General features: G+C 44.3%; 1 protein-coding gene across 4 annotated transcripts in view; it reads right to left on the reverse strand.

Annotated features, from left to right (window-relative positions):
• Positions 1 to 18559, reverse strand: part of Map2k5 (mitogen-activated protein kinase kinase 5) — a 234619-nt gene extending 216060 nt beyond the window's left edge. For 3 of the 4 annotated variants that reach the window (XM_036192310.1, XM_036192309.1, XM_036192308.1), the window contains exons 1-2: positions 17761 to 18558; positions 11291 to 11339 (exon numbers count right to left, since the gene is read on the reverse strand). Coding sequence is in view for 2 of the 4 variants with exons in the window: in XM_036192309.1 (XP_036048202.1) it covers positions 11291 to 11339; positions 17761 to 17895 (184 nt within the window). In the remaining 2 variants the exon portion in view is untranslated. Of the gene's footprint in view, positions 1 to 11290; positions 11340 to 17760 lie in introns of all 4 variants that reach the window. The other variant, XR_004945416.1, reaches the window with a different exon arrangement.
• Between the last annotated feature and the right edge of the window lie 4525 nt (positions 18560 to 23084).

Below are 23084 nucleotides of genomic sequence, written 5' to 3' on the forward strand. Positions count from 1 at the left end.
GGCAGAGGCAGGGAGATCTCTGTGAGTTCGAGGCCACCCTGGTCTACAGCGTGAGATCCAGGACACGCTCCAAAGCTACACAGAGAATCCCTGTCTCAAGAAGAAAAAAAGAAAGAACCCCCTACTGATAACTCTACAACCAAGAGTAAGGACTCCACGCTGGTACGCAAAAAGACACATTGCCACATGCATCCCTGCACGTCTGGAGATTTCTACACATAAAGAGCTGCTTTTTCTGTCTGTGTTTGGTTCTCCATGCAGACTTTCTAAGGGCAAACTGGGGAGAAACACCATCCCAGCAGAAACAAGGAAGGTGTTTCTACACAGGTCTTAGAAACTAACATACTCAAGGCTAAGTTGGAAGTTTCCTTTGAAATCCAAGAGATAAGGGAGAAGAAAAAAGTAGTATAAAAGCATATAAGGCTATGTACCACCACACACAAAGGCACTTCATATCTGTCTTTAAAGCCAGGTCAAAGAGGGCTGGGAAGACAGTTCATCTAGCAAAGTGCTTTGTCAAGCACATACAATCCCTGTGCTAGGGACCAGGAGACAGGAGGGTCCCTGGACCTTGCTGGCCATCAGTCTAGCCAAGCTCTAGATTTAGTAAGAGAATTTGTCGTAAAGAATAAAATGGAGGGGTTGGGGATTTAGCTCAGTGGTAGAGTGCTCACCTAGCAAGTGCAAGGCCCTGGGTTCGATCCCCAGCTCAAAAAAAAAAGAATAAAATGGAGACTAAAAAAGACATCTGAAGTCAACCTGTGACTGCCACAGACATGCTCACACAAATACATGTGCTCCTGCACACACGTATGAATGAAGACACATATAATCAGTCAATCTGGGCCAAATTCTGCCCAACATAAAAGAGCTTCTGGCTCTGGCCAATCTCATTTCTGCATTAGAGTTAGCTATGCAGATGATGGACACAAAGGAATAGCTCATATTCAAATTTCAACAGACAGACAGACACACACACACACACACACAGACACACACACACACAGAAAGATGTCCCTTGAATAGAACAGGAAAGCACTCAGAGTTTAGTAAAACAGGTGAGGAGCCTTTTATGACTTCTGATGATAAAGCATAAATTCCATAAGTACCATTTACATAATTATCTCTCTAAATTAAGATTAGGAAGTATTGAGAGAGAGAGGAAGTAGGGGGTGGGGTGGGAGATGGAATGAGGTGGGAATCTCTAAACTCTCAAACCCACACTTATGTACTTAAGACTACTGACAACACAGTGTTCTGGAATTCTAGTTTCTATGTAAGTCTGGGGATTTTGCCAGGAAGTCAGCCAGCAGAGCAGTTCCTCACGGGCACTCCATGCGTAACAGACAGGCCCCACTGCCACGGTACCTAAGCAGACGGGTTTGGAGGAGTGCTGACACTAGCCCACAGCATGCCGTCTGACTCCAAGAGGGAGAGCTCAGACCAGTTGAAAGGAGCATTCCAATTAAGCCTGGTGATAAAATCAGGCTATGTGACATGGTGACTAAGAGCTCTTATGGCCTAACAGGATAGATGTCTTGGTTTCTCAGGGGACTGCTTTACCCTCCAATTTCCGTGCTTAGCTGCTTTAATGAAGACTCTGTTCTTGTCAAAGTGGAAGCTGGGCTGGAAAAATAACCACACTCCTGAGAATGCAGGTGAGGCTGGCCAAAAAGTGAAATGGAACCTGTCCCTGACCCCGTGATGGCAGCCTCAGGAACAAACCATTCACCCCAGCGTTTAAAGAGAGGATCCATCTCTTTCCAAAAGCAGTTCAATGAGAGGCCTGGGAAGCAAGGAAGAGAGGAAAGCAGATGTGCCACCAAGCAGCTCAGCAGACAGTCACCTGAAACACCTTTAAACCAAAAGTTAGACCTACTCAAACAGCCCCAGCGAACACCCTGCCTATTTAAAAACTATACTCACTAGAGTAATAAATCCTAAGAACTTACTAAAAGGGAACCCAGAGTTTAAAAGGTACAAACGGCTGGTATAGAGCTCCGGAAGGAAGTGGTACAGAGCAGAAAGCAGAAAAATATAACCTGAGCTCTTTTCTGTCTTATACATGAAGGTTCTTTGCCATCTGACCAAAATAACATTACTGGATATAACCAGGGAGGTGGCAGTGGGGTGGGGGGGAGCTCAGAGATCTGACACACTGGTTCACAATGACAATCCCAGACTCCTCTAGTTGCCTGGAGCATAGTAATATGATTTTCCAGCACATTAGGGAAGCAAAAGGAGAACCGGAAAGTCTATGCACTGGCTGGATTTTGTTAATGTCACTTAAAATGGAGGCAAAAATCCTAGCAAGACACCAAATAGAGTACGGCAGATGGCAAACAAATATTATGAAGCAATCTTTACAAAATCTGCAGTGTGTCACAAATATACAAAATGGCAGAGTTTGGGAAAAGAGAATCATAACAGGCCATATGTTGTTCACGATTTTTATCCGAAGCGACATGCAATCTGAAAGATGAACCTAGAGGAGGCGTATAAAGGCCCCAGAGGAGAGCAGTACCTCAGGTAGGGGTGCTCAGAATGGCCCAGCGAGTAAACAGCAGAAACTGGGGAACCTACAGCACCTACCACAGTGACAGGGGCTCAGGAGGGCTTTCCACCAGGAGAGACGGAAAAGGGGAGGCTCCTTCTGGACCAGGTAGAAGTCAAAAAGAACTACAGTAATGGCAGGAAAGAAATGGAAACATGCTTGTAAATGTTAGAAAGACATCAGTAGGAAATTACCAGAAAAGATGTCAAGTTCAGAGCAGTTCTCAGGGATGGAGTCCACTGATTTAGGCAGGAGAATGGGTCATGGTTTCTTTGGTCACACCTTCATATCCATGAGCTATCACTTAGCTCCTCCCTTCCCTCAATTCTCCAGTGCTTCCCTGTATCTTTGTTTTCTTCTTCTTCTTGCTAAAGAAAGTGCCTACCATGTGGCAGGTGTGATACCCAGGCACAGAGATGCTGAAGTGACGTGTGGGTCATGTAGATACAGATGATATTTGGGGAAGAACACTGAGGGCAGAAAGAACAACTAACAAAGAGGAAAAATTCCCAGCATGTTCTAGAAACAAAGGAAGTGAGATTGGCTAGAAGAGAATGCAAAGAAAAGAAAGAAAGTGTCCAGAGAAGTGACAGTGAGGCTGGGTGAGGGCCAACGTGTAACATGGGCACTTGAGCATTTGAAGGTGTTACCTTTCACTCTTGAGTAAGAAGAAAGCTACAGGAGCTTTCTGATGTTTAAGATCTCATCTTCTAGGAGGATCACCCTCGCTGACAAGAGGAAGGTTAGGACAGGGACCAAGAAGGCTAGTGTCCCACTCCAGATGAGGGTGAGGATGGCCTAACAAGAAGGCTAGTGTCCTACTCCAGATGAGGGTGAGGATGGCCTAACAAGAAGGCTAGTGTCCCACTCCAGATGAGGGTGAGGATGGCCTAACAAGAAGGCTAGTGTCCCACTCCAGATGAGGGTGAGGATGGCCTAACAAGAAGGCTAGTGTCCTACTCCAGATGAGGGTGAGGATGGCCTAACAAGAAGGCTAGTGTCCTACTCCAGATGAGGGTGAGGATGGCCTAAGAAGAAGGCTAGTGTCCTACTCCAGATGAGGGTGAGGATAGCCTAACAAGAAGGCTAGTGTCCTACTCCAGATGAGGGTGAGGATAGCCTAACAAGAAGGCTAGTGTCCTACTCCAGATGAGGGTGAAGATGGCCTAAGAAGAAGGCTAGTGTCCTACTCCAGATGAGGGTGAGGATGGCCTAACAAGAAGGCTAGTGTCCTACTCCAGATGAGGGTGAAGATGGCCTAAGAAGAAGGCTAGTGTCCTACTCCAGATGAGGGTGAGGATGGCCTAACAAGCCACAGATATTCTACAGAGTTTTGCACCCCCCTCACCCAGCCTCCAAAGAGCTAGAATTTCACTATGCAGCCCAAGCTGGTGCAACTCATGGCTTAAGCAATCCTTTGACCTCAGCCTGTTGAATTGCTGGGACAGAGTGTGTTCCACTACACCTAGCCAAGTGGAAGTTTTGAGAACAGTCCACATGCTGGCTCTATGTGAAGACAGGTTCAATGGATTTACATGAGATAAACAAACTTGTTCTAGTTATTTTATGTCTTCAAGCACTCATGCATTCCAGAAAAACCACCACAGGCCTACTATGTGCCTGATGCTGCAGGGTCTCCAGAGATTCAAAAGCAAGCAGCTCTGTCCACTGATCTTCAGGAACAACTGGTCCACTACTTGCTTAAAGAACTTCTTTAAACTCATGCAAATTAACAGTATTATATATAAGGAAGTCTAGGCTTGTTAAAGCAAAAATTCTACCAATTAAAGCTCTCTTTGAATTTCCTCAAATTTGCATAATTAACTTTTACATGTTCAATATTTTTCAGACTCAATGTACATTCATTGTGAATTATAATTTTCTCACTAATCTAGTATGCATAAATAATGACCTTTTTCTATATACAACAACTTAAGAAAATGAAACTTCACTTCTTCCAAATATCTTTAAACTTGAACTTTTCCATGATGCAAAAAGTGGCTGCCACCCAACCCTTCTCTCTCCACTGTGCTGCTCAGACATGAGGTACCTCCTACACACACCACTCCAACACTCAACTACAGTTGTTTTCTACACTCTGAAATCTTACAATGTCCATAATTGTAGTTTTCCTTCAAAAACTCAATGGTATGCCCAATTTAAAATAAGACATGATATGTTTATTTAAAGGTTCTTAGGTAAGGGGCTGAAGAGACGGCTCAGCAGTTTAGAGGACTTGCTACTCTTCCAGAGGACCTAGGTTCAGTACACAGTACCCACATGGAGGCTATCAACCATCTGTAATGCCAGTTTCAGGTCATCTGATACCCTCTTCTGATCTCCATGGGTACCAGGCATGCATGTGATATACAGGAGAATTAAAAAAAAAAAAAAAGAATCCCATAATAAAATTCCCCAAACTGAGAACATTCATTCAATAAGACATGAACACAGCTGGGTAGTGGTGGCACAAGCTTTTAATCCCAGCACTCAGAAGGCAGAGGCAGGCAGACCTCTATGAGTTTAAGGCCAGCCTGGTCTACATAGCTACTTCCAGGACAGCCAGAATTGTTACACGGGGAAACCTTGTTTTGAGAAAGAAAAAAAGAAAGTGAAGTAAAAACCATTCAGACTTAGGAGGATAGAGAGATGACTCGGGGGTTAAGAACACTTGCTACTCTGCCAGAGGACCCAAGTTCAGTTCCCAGCATCTACAACTGTCTATAATTCAAGCTCCCAAGGATTTGATGTCCTCTTCTGGCCTCCATAGATACTACACTCAAATGCATACATACATAAATATAAATTTTCAAAAATTAAAAATAAATAGTTGGAGCTGAAGAAAGACACAAACCTTTATCTTCTAACCTTGTTTTCTGAGTCACATTCTGATACAGTTTGACAAGGATGAAGACACAGGTCTGAATATGTGAAGCTGGTCTCATGGAGAAGTGAAAAGCCATGGTGTGTCTGAGTGCAAGGCAGCATTTGTCTGGGTGAACTTCAAGCTCATCCTTCATGTTGCCCAGGAGACTTCCCTGTCCCACAACATCAGTCTAATAGTCACTGGTCTCAAGAAAAATACAGGGAATAATGTGTAACGTCACAGACATGCATAGCAAATGCATCTGCAGGCAAGGCTGATGCTTATCACTCGGTGTGCTGGAGCGCTCATTAATCTACTAATGAAACCGAGAGACTCAGCAGGGACTCCCGGCCTTCCTAAGTGCCAGGCTCCCTCAGCATCCGTTAGGCCCACACAGGCAACATACAGGAATTTTTATGGTTATGGAATTTAGTCTCATCTCAGAAATGTTCTCACATCTGGGAAAAGACAAAGTATTCAATAAGTGGCATGGAGTCTGTCTGAAAATAAAACTGGACCTCCATCTGACGCTTTCACCAAAATATACGGGAACTAGTGCAATAGTAAACATAAAAGCTTTCCAATCTTGGTAATAAAAAAACTCATGCTTTTTATTTAAAAAACTGATGATACACACAAATACACATATTTACCAAATAACATGTAGTACAGAACCCCACTAAAGCATAAAGAAAAAAGCACTGCAAGGAAATGTTTCCAGCGCCCTGGAACATGGAAGACCTTTTTAAGCATGACAAATCCAGAAGTAAGAAGGAAAAATACGGTGTTTTGCCACATTAAACTTCAACCTTCTCTATGGAAAAACCAGAGAGAGAATAAAAAGCACAAAACAAGCTGAAAAGAACAATAATACTAGATAAAAATACTTGGAAAGACAAAGGATCAAGGTTCTTACTTTAGCAAGCTCTGAGATCAAGGAGAAAAAGGCAACCTAAAAGAAGCATGGGCAAAGGTAGTAGAAAAATTGACATTAAATACACATGAAAAATACTAACATTCATTATAAAGAAAGATAAAAAGAAAGGCAATAACTTTTCTACCTGTCAAATTAACACTGAGAAGGCATACGCAAGTACCAAGGCAGTTGGCAAGGGTAGAGGAAGGGCTCTCTGACGTGTTGGTGGGTTGTGAATGAGTCCCTTTTTGGAAAGCAAACATGGTCACGGAAGTCCAGAGCAGAGGGTTTTCTTTATCACAGTGATTCCAAATGCTTAGGAATCCATCCTACACACCAGCTTCCTCAATGTGGAAAGATCCGCCACTACTGCTGATTTCTGTATTTTCTCTGGTTCTAAAAAGCTGGTGAAGACTTGGATGTCCATCTAGTAGATTAAATAATTTAAGTTCCAGCCAAGGCTGAAGTTGACGTGTGCACACTGATGCTGGCAAGAAGTCTACTGCACGCCAGCAGGTGAGGGCAGAGGAGATGGCGGCAGCACAGTATGCCAGGGGATCCAGAAAGTACTAACAATCAATGAGAAAGCGAGGACTTTTTGTTTTGTTTCTCAGCTACTTAAAATTTGTAACAATATACCATTATATAAAAACAGAACAAACAACCCACTAAGTATCATGTACTTTTGGGTTAGTAAGTTGGCTCTGTGGGCTAAGGCACTTATCACTGAGCCTGAGAGCTGACTTTGACCCCTGACTCCCATGATGGAAAGAGAGCACTGAGCCCTGAAAGTTGTTTCTACCTCCACATGTGTGACATGGCACATATATATGCATGTGCAAGTGAGTGCACACACACTAAATACATGTGAAAAAAGTAAATTAACTCGATCATGCTCATTTGTACTCTAGTTATGTGGGAGAGGGAGCTACAGGGGTAACAAGTAAAAAGAGGCTTAGGACCACCAGCCCCAGGGGTGAATGTGGCCCACAGGGGCCTCCCTCCTATCCCATGCAGGCCAGGGAGCAACGAGACAAAACACAGCCACTATAGAACCTTTGCCCCCTCAGGACATTACAGGTGGGAATTTGAATTGGAGCCCAACTTGTCCACCACAACCAAATATATCTAAGGTCCAGGCAATAGCACAGATAATCCCAAAGCACAGGACAGTATCCACTTAGCTATAGCTCATGTGCATTTCACAATTTTATTACAATATAGACACATAGGACACTGATTCTGCTCAACAAGCATGTCCCCCAGAGCCCCAGAGTTAGTGCAAAGAAGAATAAAGGAAATGACTGATGCTGCAAGGGAGGGGAAGGCAGCTCGAGGCAGCTGGTCCGTCCACTCTGAGAACAGTGTGGAGAGACAGCCCCATAAGAGCCAGCATCAGGCAATCTGTCACACCAGCAACATGTGCCGTTTCCCAGTCTCTCAGCTCTTTCCCTACCTTTATGAAAACTGCTGGCTCTGTGCTGTCTCTTGCTGCTCCATAATTATCACACCATCTCTCCAAAGTGAGGAGTCAGTTAGGGTTGGGTACACGCTGCAGTGTTAAATGGTCCTTTCACAAAGTTGTATTTATTTGAGGGTTACTCATCCACAAACCATCAAAATGCCTCTGACTTCCCAGCAAATTCGCCTACAAACCAAACCTTAACTATTTCTTGCATATTGGTCCTACTTAGTGGTTCAGAATTTGGGGTCAATCAAGCTACTCAGAAACAGCCATGAGAAAAGCCAGCCTAGGATTATGATAATCCAGCCAAAAACAACCAAAGGCTGTCGTTATTTTTCTCTGAGTGTTTATATTGTTTTTTTTGTTTGTTTGTTTGCTTGCTTGCTTGTTTTCCACCTTATACCTGGTCCAGAGTTAGCTGTTGGGGCAAATGCCCACTTGGCAGGAAGAGGGGGTGGGGAAAGGAGGAGGGACAGGAGAGGAAGGGAGGAGCAGGGAGAGAAGCTTATCATGATCTACAGATGAGCCAAGTTGATCTGCAAACAGACAGATACAGAATTGCTATCCTTGTTGGAGAACACAGAAGAGCAGACATCAGAGAACGGAAACAAGCCAGGCAGTGGTGGCGGCACATGCCTTTAGTCCCAGCACTCAGGAGGCAGAGGCAAGTGGATCTCTGGGAGTTCAAGGCCAGCCTGGTCTACAGAGTGCATTCCAGGACAGCCAGGACTATTACACAGAGAAATCCTGTCTCAAACAAAACAAAAGACTGGAAACCTCAAAGTCCGAACATTTTTCTCTATTTATGCTTCAGAGATTTCCATGTGCTTACATGACTATGTGTGTTCAAGTCTGGGCTCTGTGACTTCCTAGCAATTATTTCACATCTGTGAGTTCCAGTTTCCTCACAAGTCTAATTTTCCTTCTCTGCAGAGTCGCTGCAAAGATTATTAAGCTGCAGCAACAATCTACAGAAAGAATCTAGTACATTGGCTGGCTCAGAGAAAGCCATCAGTAAGTGAGAACAATTTGCACTATTCTCCTGAATGCTAAACCTGGAAGCTAGTGCAGCAGGCTCGGGTCCAAGAGTGGAGAGCGCAAAGTTAGGCTAACATGTGCAAGCCTGACGACCTGAGCTTAATCCCTGGAACCACTGTGGAAGGAGAGAGCTGGCTCCTGAAAGCTGTCCTCTGACTTGTACAAATGCCTGAAGAGGGGTTGGGGAGGGGCACATAAGTACACACACACACACACACACAGAGAGAGAGAGAGAGAGAGAGAGAGAGAGAGAGAGAGATTAAAATAGAGTAAAAATAAACTCTTTGCCATGTTTGCCAGCAAGAATACACTTCAGCTGTGGTGACTCTTAGAAGTCCAGCACAGTGGTTGAGGAAACAGGCTCTAGAACACACTTACACATATCTGAGCAAGTTGTTCAGTTCTTAGAGATGCCCTTCCTTGGGCTGAGACAGCAACAACAGTCCTTCAATGTACCTCATGGGAATCTCGTGAAGGCCAAAGGAAATGGGCTAACTCATCTGGTGGCAGTATGAACACCAAACGCTCACTTGTGGGCTGTTCCTGGCCCCTGGCCCCTGGCCCCCGGCCCCCGGCCCCCGGCCCCCGGCCCCCGGCCCCCTTTAACTACTAAAAGAAGTCTAAATACAGGTTTGTGTTTGTGTGTGTGTGTGTGTGTGTGTGTGTGTGTGTGTGTGTGTACATATATATTCCTCAATAGCATGAAGAGCCTGGTGTCATTAATAAAACAGTAATTAATAGTCCTACTCACTGCGGTTTTGAAAAGCAAGTTCTGGTTACTGAACACTACTCCAGCAATAGGGACAGACATAGAATGAAATGCTCACTTACTCATCTCTAATCCCCCAGGGCCCATGTCTGCTTTCCAGGGGAGAAAGGATTGCATTGCCCTCTGTATATACTGTCCCCCCAGTAGACGTACGAGGTGGGCAAGGAGGGCTAGCATTTTGATGAAAGGGGATTGTATCATACTTATCATTTGTCCATCAACCCCCGTCTCTTTCCATATCAACACATCGACCCTGAACTTGTTCTTTTTAGGGACTGCTGCATGCTTTAGAACATGGACACATTATCATTTATTAGTCCACTTTACACAGGCATTTTGCTTACATTTTGTTTTTTACTATCAAAAAATAATCCTACCGTGTACACCTAGTTTCAACAAGGGCATTCACTGTTTCTGTTGAATAGCTTCCAAGAGAGATCTGCCGAGTCAAAAGTGCTACATAGCTCACCTGTTACTAAGGATGGCCAAAATGACCTCTAACAAGGACACGGCACTACACTGTCCTTACTTACTGTACACTCTACCAGTGATCATCTCTAAAACAGGAACAAAGCACACTGTCATGTGGGGGGGAAAGAATTGCATGTTGGAAAGTGGCCCACATTTTCACGTGTGCACATGAGTATGATGTGTATATGTGTGATGGGTATATATGGGCATGTTCCTCTGTTTTAGAGTGAGCAAGCACATACCACAGCACATGTATGGAGGTCAGAGCCTAGCCTTAACATGGGTCTTCACCTTCTATCTTGTGTAAGACAAGGTCTCTTTTTTCTTGTTTGCTGTCTCTACACCAGGCTAGCTGGCCCCACAGCACTTGGATCTGCTGCTCTACACCAGGCTAGCTGGCCCCACAGCACTTGGATCTGCTGCTCTACACTCTCCTCTTTTGCCATAGGGGCACTGGGGTTACAAATGCGCGCTACTATGTTCAGCTTCTGCACGGGTTCTGGGGATTGGAACCAGGTTCTCACAATGGCACAAGTGTTTTATCCACTGAACAATCTCCTCAGCCCACGGCCCCATTTTCAAGGGAGGGTAAGATCAGAGTTCCAAACCCAACTTTACTCTTCTCGGCACCTGAGGCCCTACTACTTGGACACTAGCATCAGGACTTCCTCTGCAGTGACCTGGACTGTATCAAAACCAGTTATCCAGCACATCTCAGCCCTGTCCTTAAAAGCCGGCTCAATGGAGAGCAGGAGGATTCAGGACAGAAGTGGCCCCTGTCATCATCTAGCAGGAAAGCCAAACCCCACTGAAACAATCATTCCACACACTGCTTATGAGAGCTTTACTCTGCTGCTATGTCCTAAAGCACTAAAGAATTAAAACCTCTTAATCAACAATCATCGGTCTACAGGTAGTTTACACGTTTCATTTTTCCCTGCACTATTATAACGAGAAGAGCAGATAAAGGTCATGTTGGTAATTAAAGCTATATTGTAGAGATATGCACACCCAAGATATGATTAAATAAGAAAATATTACTCGGTTCAGTATCATCATTAAACTTGCATTAATTTATAAATATTTAAATGTACCATATGATGATCATAAATAATCTGTTTTTGTCAGTTTTGAAAATAATGCAGCCCATAAAGCATGTGAAATATCACTGCGAAGAGAAGATGAGAGGAGCGAGCGCAAGCCAGACTCACATTCAAAGGCTGTTGTCGTCGCTCCAGGCAGAACCTGGCCTATCACATCCTAAACAAAGAAAGAAGACAGAAGCACGATTAGTCAGTCATCTTCTTTACTGCCAACATGTGGCAAGTCCAGGAGAAAACAGGGGAACCTGGGAGGGATTTTTGAAATGCTAGCATAAACTATAGAAACATGAGCTTATAATCACACTTACCCAGAAAGTTTAAATCTCTATTCCAAGGAGAAAAGGGTTAGAAAACCTTCATATTGTATTAAAGACAATCTTTTATTCTCAATTCAATAATGCACAGCACTACATTATCACACTATCTTACACACACACACACACACACACACACACACACACACACACACTCACAGAGGCAGGGGGAAAAGAGGCTTAAGAGTTAGACCACCTTAGGTTTGGGTCCTCACTATTAAATGTACAACCTAGGAAACATTTTTACTTAACCACTCTGAGCCTCATTCTGATTATTTCCAAAATGCATCCAAAGACACCAAAAGGGTAATGTGAAAACTAAATAATGTACTAAACATAAGCTTGACACACGGTACCTTCTAGACACTCAATAAATGTGCTTCCTGATCTCTAAAGACCATACGGTGCCTTGCTCTCATAGTGGTAGTTTTAGCAAACAAGTTCTGTGATGATATGCAGCCAAGGATAATAAGAATTCTCATCAACCTTTACTCCTAAGCAATGGAAACATATTCAATGTTGCTGGGATACAAGTTAATTTAGGGACGAAGGAGCCCTGGAAGGTGTATATAATCTTATATTAATATGTAAACGAATCTCTAAAGTTGAAAATACTAAAAAAATTAGTCTGCAGGGGCAGCTAAATCGAAGGGGCACAGAACACCTAAGTTCTGGGAAAAAGAGGCCCTGCAGAAGCCTTGGAGACCTCATTTCTCTCCAGAAGCTCTGCTGCAATGGCCCTCCCATGCCAAGGCTCGGCCAGAACTAGCACCAGGCAGCCAGCTGACAAAGGCGGCGGCTGGCAGTGCTTCTCAGCAGGGAGCCCACAGCCCTTCCAAAGCAGGGCACTTAGCAGAGTGGAGGCTGCAACTTCCTTGGAAAGGCAATTCTACAGTAGCATTTGCTGCAGTACCAATTTGCATAATCATCTTGGCGCTTCTTTTTCCTCTTCCTTTCTTTGGTTTGTTTGTTTGTTTGTTTTGTTTTGTCTTTCCAAAAATAAATCTGTGCACAGAAAACCTGATTGGGTAGAACAACCATCCTGGGTAGCCCCTATTCATCAGTCAAAAAGAGGTGATGTTTTCCTGGCTCTAATCTTGGCAAATGAAACATCAACTCTGTGAGGAAGTGAGGGAACCAATTGTAGGGTCAGGGAATTCTTCCTCCACATTCATAAGTAGCAAGCATCTCTGAACAGGGAGCTAGCTACACACTGACTAGAGTTAAGTACCCAGGCAGTCCAGAGGGAAGGACGGAAGTCCGCACACAGCCCGAGTAGACACAGGCAGGACTGACTCCCTAGCCCCATTTTGAAGCAGGGCACATTTGACGGCTTTACGTTCATTTCCAGTTTACTTTAAGAGCTTATTCTGTACTTGTTTCCAAGAGAATTTCTGCTGTCTCAAAGATGTTTTCAACAGAAAATTTAAATGCGCACATCTTGACAGCGATCATTTTTCTTGTTTTTTCTTCTTTCCTCTCAACAGTCAGACAACTATCCAGCAGAAGAGAGGACGTCTCCACAGCATGCCAGGAGCTTTGTAGGTAAACGCGGGTTAAAACGCAGCTACTGACTTCAGCAAGACTATAATTTGTTCTCTGAAGCAGGATGGGCAACAGAAAGCACTTCTCGAAACAAAAGGAGCCAAATGAAAGATATTAATAGCAAACAGTGTTTGCTCACTGTGACCGTTAAAATTGCCTGTCAACCAGACAGAACCTGACTCACTTAAGAGACAAACCTCTGGGCGCGTCTGTGAGGGAGTCTCCACACTGTGCTAACTGAGGTGGGAAGGCACACCTTAACCATGATGGCACCATTCCGTGGACATGGGCTGAGCAGCACTCCTTGTCCTAGACTTCTTGACTGCGGGTGCAAAGTGACCAGCGGTCTCCTGTGCCTCCTGCTCTGCCTTCCCTGCCAAACCCCCAGACTGTGAGCAAAAATTAAACCTTTCTTCCCTAAGTGGCTTCTGTTAGGAATCTTGTCACAGGAAAATACCTGACACTCAAGAGGAAGGAAGAATCGGGGTTCAGTTTGGACAGGAACATCACAAGTGGGGAACAACCGGAAATGGGACTTCAAGACAGGATACAAAGAGAAAGCAAAGGCTGACTATCCCCTCCCTCACACTAATCAACCCAGCGCTACCCACAATTCCTAGAACTGGAGACTGTCTCCAGGGATGAGGAGAAAGGGGAATGAAGAACAAGAGCCCAGTGTCTCTGCCCTTGGTTTTAGCTTCTTTCACGCTGCATCTAGCTCCTGAAGATACAGACAACAGGCAAGCCTGGAGGGGACAGGGTGAGTGACCTGCACAGGGTCTCCCAAGACATTTGGAGAAGTAGCAACTAGAATCTTCCAACTACTGACTAAGGCCTCAGATACTCAGTCACTCTGACTTAATGACTAAAACTTGCTCCGGCTTCTGTGTTTGGTTTTGCCAAAAACTAGCTCTACGGCTCTGCAAGGCCCTGCCCCTTCCAGGGTATAGCTTCCTCATCTGAACACTGGGAAGTCTGAGAAAGGGCTCAGGTTAGACAAAGGGGCCATCCAAGGTTCACATGGCCTTAAAGTTTAAGGTTCCAAACTAGAGATGTTGCACAAATCCTAATTGATCTTATAGTAAAAGCTGGAGCCAGACCTCAGGGTGAAAGCTGAAAGATCGGAGAAGCAAAGGAACACAGCCACTTCTCACCTCACCAACTCCATGAATCCTCTGACTGAATGCCCCTGAATCCTCAGCCAAAAAAGGACTGAGCTCCTGTCTCCTCCCGCCTTATATTCCTCTCTCTGCCCAGTCATATCACTTTCTGTCTCAACCTCCCTAGTGCTGGGATTAAAGGTGTGTGCTACCACTGCCTGGCTGTATTTCTCTTTTAGACTGGATTCATCTCCTGTAGTCCAGGGTGGCTTTGAACTCATAGAGATCCAGATAGATCTCTGCCTCCCGAGTGCTAGGATTAAAGGCTGTACCACTACTGCCTGGCCTCTATGTTTAATCTGGTGGCTGACTCTGATCTTCAGGCAAGCTTTATTTGATACGCAAAATATCACCACACAGAGATGCTGACTTCTTTGGGGTTTTGTATTTTCTTGATGGAAGAGATGAGGTGAAGAGGGAGAGCAGACAAGGACCTGAGGTGGCACCCTGCCAGACTTGCCATTAGACAGCACCAGGACACAGCACAGAACCAGTTCTAAGTTCCTTGTTGGCTCTTACTGACAAAAGTGCTCCAGCTGCTCTTATGAGCAAATTGTCCCAACACACAGCTCGGAGGCCTAGTGGCGGCACACCAGTGTAATGGCTCCTGTAGGCCACTAAGCTTGAGCTGGAGATCTCCTGGGGGTACTCAGGAAGCACAGGACAGGTCCCATCCCTTACACCACCATTTATAGGGCACTATCCATGTAAGTCTTGATGCAGGTGTCCCCATTTAGAAATGGGAAACTGAGGCTCAGAGAGAGAGTGACTTGCCCAGCTGGTGGTACAATTGGCAGTAAAGTCCAAACTGCCTGACTCAGCACCTACTGCTCACCCAGCATTCAAGAAGTGGAGGTGGGGGATGAGGAGTTCGAGGTTATCCTTCATAAAATAGGCAATTTGAGATCAGGCTGAGCAACATGACAGACACCCTGTCTCAAAAAAAGGAGCCAGTGATCTGCACCAACTCATCTGGGTTGGTGCTCTTTATTTATTTTTTTTTTAAGGTATATGTTCTTTTTCAAATTTTTAATTTATTATATAAACATGTGTGTGTAAACAGTAAACATGGATGCACACATGCCATGACCACATGTGTGGAAATAAGAAGACCACTTTCAGGAGTTGGCTCTGCCATGGGGTCCATGGACTGAACTCAGGTTGTCAGGCTTGCACAGTATGTACTTTTACCCATGGAGCCATCTCTCCAGAAGTTGACTTTCTAGAAGAATGGAAGGGCAAACAATGATGACTGAATGCAAGCTTTGCCACAGGAATGGACATAGGAACACCAACATGGCCACCTAGCCAATATTAATAGGGGACAAGTGAGGCTTGGTGTGGAGGACAGGTGAGAGCTGGCCAGCTAAAGAAAAAGGCAACGTCAAGGCACAGCCTGGGAACAACAGCCTGGGAACACAAGATGCTCGTGAGAGTGCATCAAGAAAGGACACAGGTGCCAGGCCACTCAAGATGGAGCTAAAGACAGTGGTGAGGACTGTGTGGGCTTATGAAGAAAGGAAATCAATGGGCATATGTGTGAAGAGCAACAGATGCAGAGAAGGGCTGGCATTTGGTGTCAAAGACTGGAGGCTGCTAGCTCACTACAGGTTCTACCTTCTTGTCCTAGGTACCTGAAAGCCTGCATGGCCTGGGTGGTCACTGGCATCTAGTTTTCAAAATAAAATTATAGATTTCATATATATGTATGTGAAAACATAGATTTTAAATATATAATATATAATGTATATATATATATATGTGTGTGTGTGTGTGTGTGTGTGTGTGTGTGTGTGTGCAACCCAGTCAGACTGCACATCTGCCTATTAGAACATTCTTCCTGGTACGTCCAATTCTGTCTCTGAATTACTCTATGCATAAAATGAATATACTGCACCCTATTAATATCAAATGACTAGAAAGATGCACATGAGCTGCAGTATGTGGGGAAACTATGTTATGCAAAAGTAAGTAAGTTTGGGGGCCAGGGAGATGGCTCAGCGGGCCAAGTGTTTACCATGCAAACATGAGGACCTGAGTCTGATCCCCAGAACTCATGTAAGAAAGCCAGGTGGGGGCTTGGGAAGTGGCCCAACCATGGTGCTATGTATGCTAGTAATCTCAGCACTGAGGATGCTCAAACAGGTGGATCCCTGGGGCTTTCTGGCCAGCCAGCCCTGTCCCAAAATACAAGGTGGATGGCAACTGAGGAATGGTACCCAAGTGTGGTGGTATTGTGTTCCCTGAAATATTGTGCACCCTAATAAACTCATCTGGGGTCAGAGTACAGAACAGCCACAATATTAAAGACATACGATAGGCAGTGGTAGCACGTGCCTTTAGTCCTAGCATTCCAGAGGCAGAAATCCCTCTTGATCTCTGTAAGTTCAAGGCCACATTGAAAACAGCCAGGCATAGTGACTCATGCCTTTAATCCCAGAAAGTGAGCCTTTAATCCCAGGGATTGATGGTAGAAAGCAGAAAGGTTTATAAGGTGTGAAGACCAGAAACTAGCAGCATTTGGCTGGTTAAGCTTTTAGACTTTCGAGCAGCAGTTCAGCTGAAAGCCATTGGGATAAGGACACAGAAGCTTCCAGTCTGAGGAAACAGGATCAGCTGAGGAAGTGGTGAGGTGAGGTAGCTGTGGCTTGTTCTGCTTCTCTGATCTTCCAGTGTTCACCCCTACACTTGGCTTCAGGTTTGTTTTTATTAATAAGACTCTTTAAGATTCCTGCTACACTCAAGCTTAATCACTGATCTCCACAATCATGCACACACATACAAACACATTTTAAGTAGGGAAGCCAGAGTTTGGACACTTATTTTCAACCTCAGGTGCAATAATTCCTGGGAAGGTCCTTTGACTCTTTACTCAGTACATATATACATACATATACTCTATATGGGCTCAAGGGCCCACCTCCATTAACCTTCACAGCTTTGTGTGAAATATAGCCTGAGTATCCCAAGGCATGTCCTGTTGATTCTAAGATGCACATTTTCCCCTCAACACTCAACATCTCTGAAATCAAGCTTTTTCCCCACCATGGGATGGTGTGCTGCAGTTTTAACAGGCAGCATTTTTTCTTATTAATATTCAAGTTTATAAGTTTATGTCTTTCAATCAACGACATCTAACGTTGCCTAAACATTGTAAATTAAGGTTGCCCTGGTGTGCCTTTCCCAACAGGTCACAAGTTCAGGAACTCCGCAGTGGCAGGGCTAGAATGAGGGCAGGGATGCTTCCCAAACACATGAGGAAGGAAAAAACAAAAACAATAAACTGTTTTTTAAACCCAGCCTTTTATATCCCAGTTGCTTTCACTGGTGTGTATGTCCCAGTCCAGGCTGTGAGCTTCCTGAGGGCAGGGGTTCAATCGGATCAACTATTTCCCCCGGGGACCCTGCACATTTACCAATTTTCAGTGAATGCAATTAATCGATACTGTGGTTGAAACAAGTAAGATGATCCCACCAGGGGCCAGCTCAGGCCACCAGTGGTCAAGATCCGGGTCCCTCAGCCCCAAGCTGGGATTTGGCCACTAAGATTACCACTCACCAGCACGTCCCTGAAGAGTAACTGCGGCCCGGAGTGCACTGTCCAGTCCACCGCGCCACTATTTGGAATCTTGATCCGAATCACCAGCACTTGGTTCTCCATGGCAGGGGAGGCGCCAAGGGCCAGCCACAGCATTACAGGTTAAAGGGTCTCACATCCTGGGGCAAGGGGTACCGACTGGCCCCTGCTTAGGAGGAGCCCCAAGAAGCGGCCAGAGGAACAAGGGGCACAGACAGGCAATAAAAAAAATACAGGGAGCAGAAAGGTGAAAGAAGTGAAGGGGGCCGATCTGGAAGGAGCTGGCAGGCCCCGAACCAGGCCCAGGTCGTGTGAAGTTTGAGTGTCTGTGGGGTAGGGTGCACCGGGGAAGGGGTACGGGCCAGAAGGTATTAGCAGAGAGCGGAAGGTCCTGGAGTTACAAAAGTGGACAAAACAGAACCGACAAGCATTCTGAAGTCCGTGTGAGTAAGAGGAGACAACAGAGCAACGGCCTGGTTTAGGGGAAGTGCATCAGCCAGTGTCCTGCCGTTCTAGGTGGCTGGGTGGGCAAGGGGAGGGTGTCTGGAAGCCGCGGGCTGGGTCGGGGCTGTTACAGAGGAGCACCGGTGCCGCCTGCCCTCCACCAGAGCGGAGAGCCCAGGACCTCGAGGTCAGGGGGCGGGCCCCCGGCCGCAGCCAGAACCGGACGGTGCGGGGCGTGCGGGTTCGGCCGACGAAGGCCCGCGTCCCAGCGGCGGCGGAGGTGGCGGTGCGAGGAGGAAGGAGACTGCTAGAACGCTGTTACTCCGGAACCAAAACTCACGGCGCCGGAACCCGGGGAGCCGACGAGTGGGACCCGCCTCCTGGGGCGCCATGTTGGAAGAGGGCAGGCTGGGGCGGAGCAGAGCCCGCGTGTTAGGACTGGTTGACTGCCCCATCTCCAGGCAGAGGTGAAGGATCTAGAAAACCGAGAAAGACACCGATCTGTGCCTGGAGACTGCCAGTAAAACAATTTAAGGCTTAATCCTGCATAGTGTGGTTTCAGAAAAGACGTTGAAAGACAGTTCCAGCTTGTCAAGTTGTGTACCTTTTAATATCCGTGGGGCTTGTGCTCTAAATCAGGAAGAGCCAGCCAAGACCTTTCTTTAAAAAAAAAAAAAAAATAGCAGGTTTTTCTGCCCCATTTTCTAAGTAACAGTTCCAAAATACCACTATTTTTTTCCCCACGTTAGCAAAGTGTGCATGAATTTTTCAGGGAGGTCCTTTACCCCAACAAGTGACCTACAGTACCAAACAATCCACTGCTCAAAAGCAATAGTAAAGAAACTCAGTGAAGAGCTTAACTGCCTGGGGACAGCTGTATTTCTGGCATCATAATATCTTATTCAACCGTTGCAAAAATATCCCGCCTGTTCCATATATTTTCAACTAAATTGCAGTGTTTATGCAGTCATTGATAGCGGGGCAGTAGCCGTAAACCTTGGTTATTTTTAAATGCCTTGTTACCTCACATTTTAAAGTGCATAATCCTGTTGATCTATGGTGCCTATACAAAAATTGCTTACAAATGACAATGTGTAGGTAGGTCCTTTATGTGTAATTAAATTGTGCTATTATCTCTACCTTTTGGGGCTGATTATGCATAAACGTAATGCGTGAGAGTGGAGGGTGGGGTGTCCACTTTTCTTGGAACTAACAGATATGTGATTAATGTGGGAGGAAAAAATAAATGTTGATAATTTTCAGTATAATACTGAAACTTGTTGCATAATTCCTTCTGCCTGGGCTTTTTCCTGTTGCATTCTAAGGCCATTGTAGGAGATAAATGAACATCTTTTAATTATTATTCCTTAAAAGCTTAGGTAGAAATTCATTTAGTCAGATTGCCCAGGTACTATAGGAATTGTCCCTTCCTACCTGCTCTTCAGTGCTGGAAAATACACCATTCACTCATTTGACCATGTACTTCTTAATCTAAAGTTTATTTCTATTATTTGAGAAAATTGACTACAAAACCTATGATTTGTTAAAATATCTTTTTAAAAATATTCATAGTACCATAGGGGAAACCAACTTCATTTGCATAATTTACATATGTATTTGGAAGCGCGCGCGCGCACACACACACACACACACACACACACACAAATGGCAGGCCCACAGCTTTCCCAATATTACAGAGCAAATACAATCACATTAAGTTTCATAGCCTTTATATTACATGAAATCTTAGACTTGATAATTTGAGTGAAGATTTCACAGAAAACTCTTTAACATTCCCAGAGTATCTCTTTATCGAGTAGAATAAGTACCACTGTCCAAATTAAAGGAATATATGTATATGTATATGATCATATATGTATATGATCATAAAGCCTTTGCACATAGTATTTTCTTTTTAACAGTGGATATAAGTCAATTAGCCACTCAAGTACTGGCTGAGGTAGTTTGATAGCCATAAAGCACTTTAAATGTAGTAAAAGGTCTGTGTTTGTCTTTGTCCTACTTGAAGGGTGTTATTGTTTGGATCTGAAATGTCCTCCATGGTTTCAAGTCTTGGTTGCCAGTCAGTGATACTGCTAAGAGATGGTAGATTCTACTGAGGGGCCCAATGAAGGTAAGTAAGGTCACTGGAGGCATATTGTAAGACATACTGGACCAGGGCCCTTCTCTCTTTCTCTATGTTTTTTGTCAGCCAGGAGGAAAACACCTTTCCTCATGCCTTTTTCTACACACACCATGACATGTTGCGCTGCTTAAACACAGGCCTAGGAACTAAGTGGCCAACTGACCATGGCCTAAAACCTGTGAACCGGTAAACTTAAGTAAACATATCCTCCTCCTTAGAAGTTGTTTATCATTGAAAATTAATATAAAGAACTTGCTTCTCAATGAATATAATAGAAAATTTCTTCCTAAATGAACTAGTCTGATGAAAGAAACACAAAAATGAAGGTGGTAAAAGCTAGGAGAAAAATGAACCAAGAGGGAACACTACATTCCAAGAGGAGATGACAATTGTCCTGGTGAATCCTGCTGCTGGTGACCTTAACTGAACAGAAGGCATTCCTGAAAATTAGGTGTTGTGCTGGTTTGAATGTAACTGGCCCCCATAGGTCCACAGGGAGTGGCACTGTTAGGAGGTGTGGCCTTGTTGGAGGAAGTGTGTCACTGGGGATGGGCTTTGGAGTTTCAGAAGCCCAAGCCAGGCCCAGCGTTGCTGTCCCTTCCTGCTGTCTGCCTATCCCGATGTAGAACCATCAGCTCCTTTCCAGCACCATGTCTGCCTGCATGCTGCCATGCCTCTTGCCACAATAATAAATTAAACATCTGAACCTGTAAGCCAGCCCAAATTAAATGTTTTCATTTGCCACAGTCATAGTGTTTCTTCACAGCAATAGAAACCCTAACCAAGACAGGTATCTACTTACCTTTGTTGTTGTTGTTGTTGTTGTTGTTGTTGTTGTTGTTGTTGTTGTTGTTTGAGACAGGATTTCTCTATGTAGCTTTGTGCCGTTCCTGGAACTCACTCTGTACCCCAGGCTGGCCTCGAACTCACAGAGATCCACCTGGCTCTGCCTCCTGAGTGCTGGGATTAAAGGCGTGTGCCACCACCACCAGGCTTCAGATTTACCCTTTTTAAGTGTGCAGTTCTGCAGTGTTTAAGCACATTTGTATTGTTACACAATTAATCTCTAGGACTTTCTGCTTACAAAAGTGAAATTCTCTATCCATTAAATAATGACTTCCCATGTCCTCTTCCTTTCAGCAGCATTAGCTTTCTGGTTTTGAACTTGAATCATTTTAGAAACCTCATGCAAGTGGAGTGAGACAATGTTTATCTTTTGTGTCTAGTTTATTTTACTTAGAGTCATGCCTTCAAGGTTCATCTCTGTTGAAACTTTGTGCTGAAATTCCTTATTTGCAGGGCTAACGATAAGTCTTTTGAATATGAAATATGTTCATTCATTCATCTATTAATGGAATTTTAATCCATCTTTTGGCTGTTACAAATAATACTTCTATGACCATGGATGTAAGAACATCTATTCCAGGGCTGGGTGTGTAGCTCAGTGGTACATGATATGCTTATCATAGATTAGGCTCTGGATTGGATCCCTACCATCAACAGTAATAAATAATAATTGTCATCATCATAATTATAATAATAAACACTAATGTATTCCTGTAAGACATGCTAACTTTATGTATTTTTATTCTTTTTATCAAAAATGATTTTTCTGTATACTCAATATATTCTAATCATGGTTTCCCTCCCCCAACTCCTCCCAGATCATTCCCACTACCAATTCTATCCCTTCTTTCTCCTGTTCTTTAGAAAAAAATAAACAAGCAAACAAACCATAATTTAAAAAAGCAAAACAACAAGAAGCACAAGAACATAGAGAAATACAACAAAACCCATAAAAACACAAAATCAGAAATCATAATACACAAACAAAAGACCAGTAAGACAAAAAAAGTACCCAAACAAATCAATATGAGACAAAAAGTCTACAAAAAGCATTGAGTTACTTTTGTGCTGGCCATCTACTGCTGGGCATGGGGCCTGCCCTTACATGTGGTTCATGTACCCAGGGAGACTCCATCAGAAAAAAACTAATTTTTCCTTTGCAAGTGGGTATCAATTGGAGATAGGTTCTTGGTTAGAGATAGAAGCTCTATCCCTGCTTCAGCACTAGGGCAAGGCTAACTATAAATATGATATTTATTTAGCATATAGCATTGGAGGTTCAAGGACATGGCACTGTCATCAGCTTGGCTCTGGTGAGAGCCTCGCAGCTGACATAATCAAAAGGTTAGACTTGTGTACCAAGAAGAGACTGCAACTTAAAACCAGAGACCAAAGAGTCCAAGTTCCAGTCTCTTCTAGAAGCACAAGCCTAATGACTAGCAGAACTTCTGCAAGCACTCACCTTTTAAAAGTCCCCCCACCTCCTGGTATTGCTGCCCTGAGACTAACCTTCAATTCATGAACTTTGGGGTGAGGAAGATATAGACTACAGCAAGGTAGAAACACACCCTATCCATAAGGACTCCAAGTTCCCCCATCACTAATAATTGTTTCTCTCTATACTTTTATCCTAGTAGCTCCTTGTGGCTGAGGAGATCTGTGGGTTTTGTGTATATATATATACATATATATATAATTTGTATTAGTGTCTTGCCTGCCTGTCTGTCTGCGTGAGGGTGTCAGATCTTAGAGCTACAGACAGTTGTGAGCTGTCATGTGGTTGCTGGGAATTGAACCCAGGTCCTCTGGAAGAGCAGTCAGTGCTCTTAACCGCTGAGCCATCTCTCCAACTCCTATCTTCTGGTTTTGG

This window comes from Onychomys torridus, chromosome 7 (assembly GCF_903995425.1).
Source record: "Onychomys torridus chromosome 7, mOncTor1.1, whole genome shotgun sequence".
Lineage (NCBI taxonomy): Eukaryota > Metazoa > Chordata > Mammalia > Rodentia > Cricetidae > Onychomys > Onychomys torridus.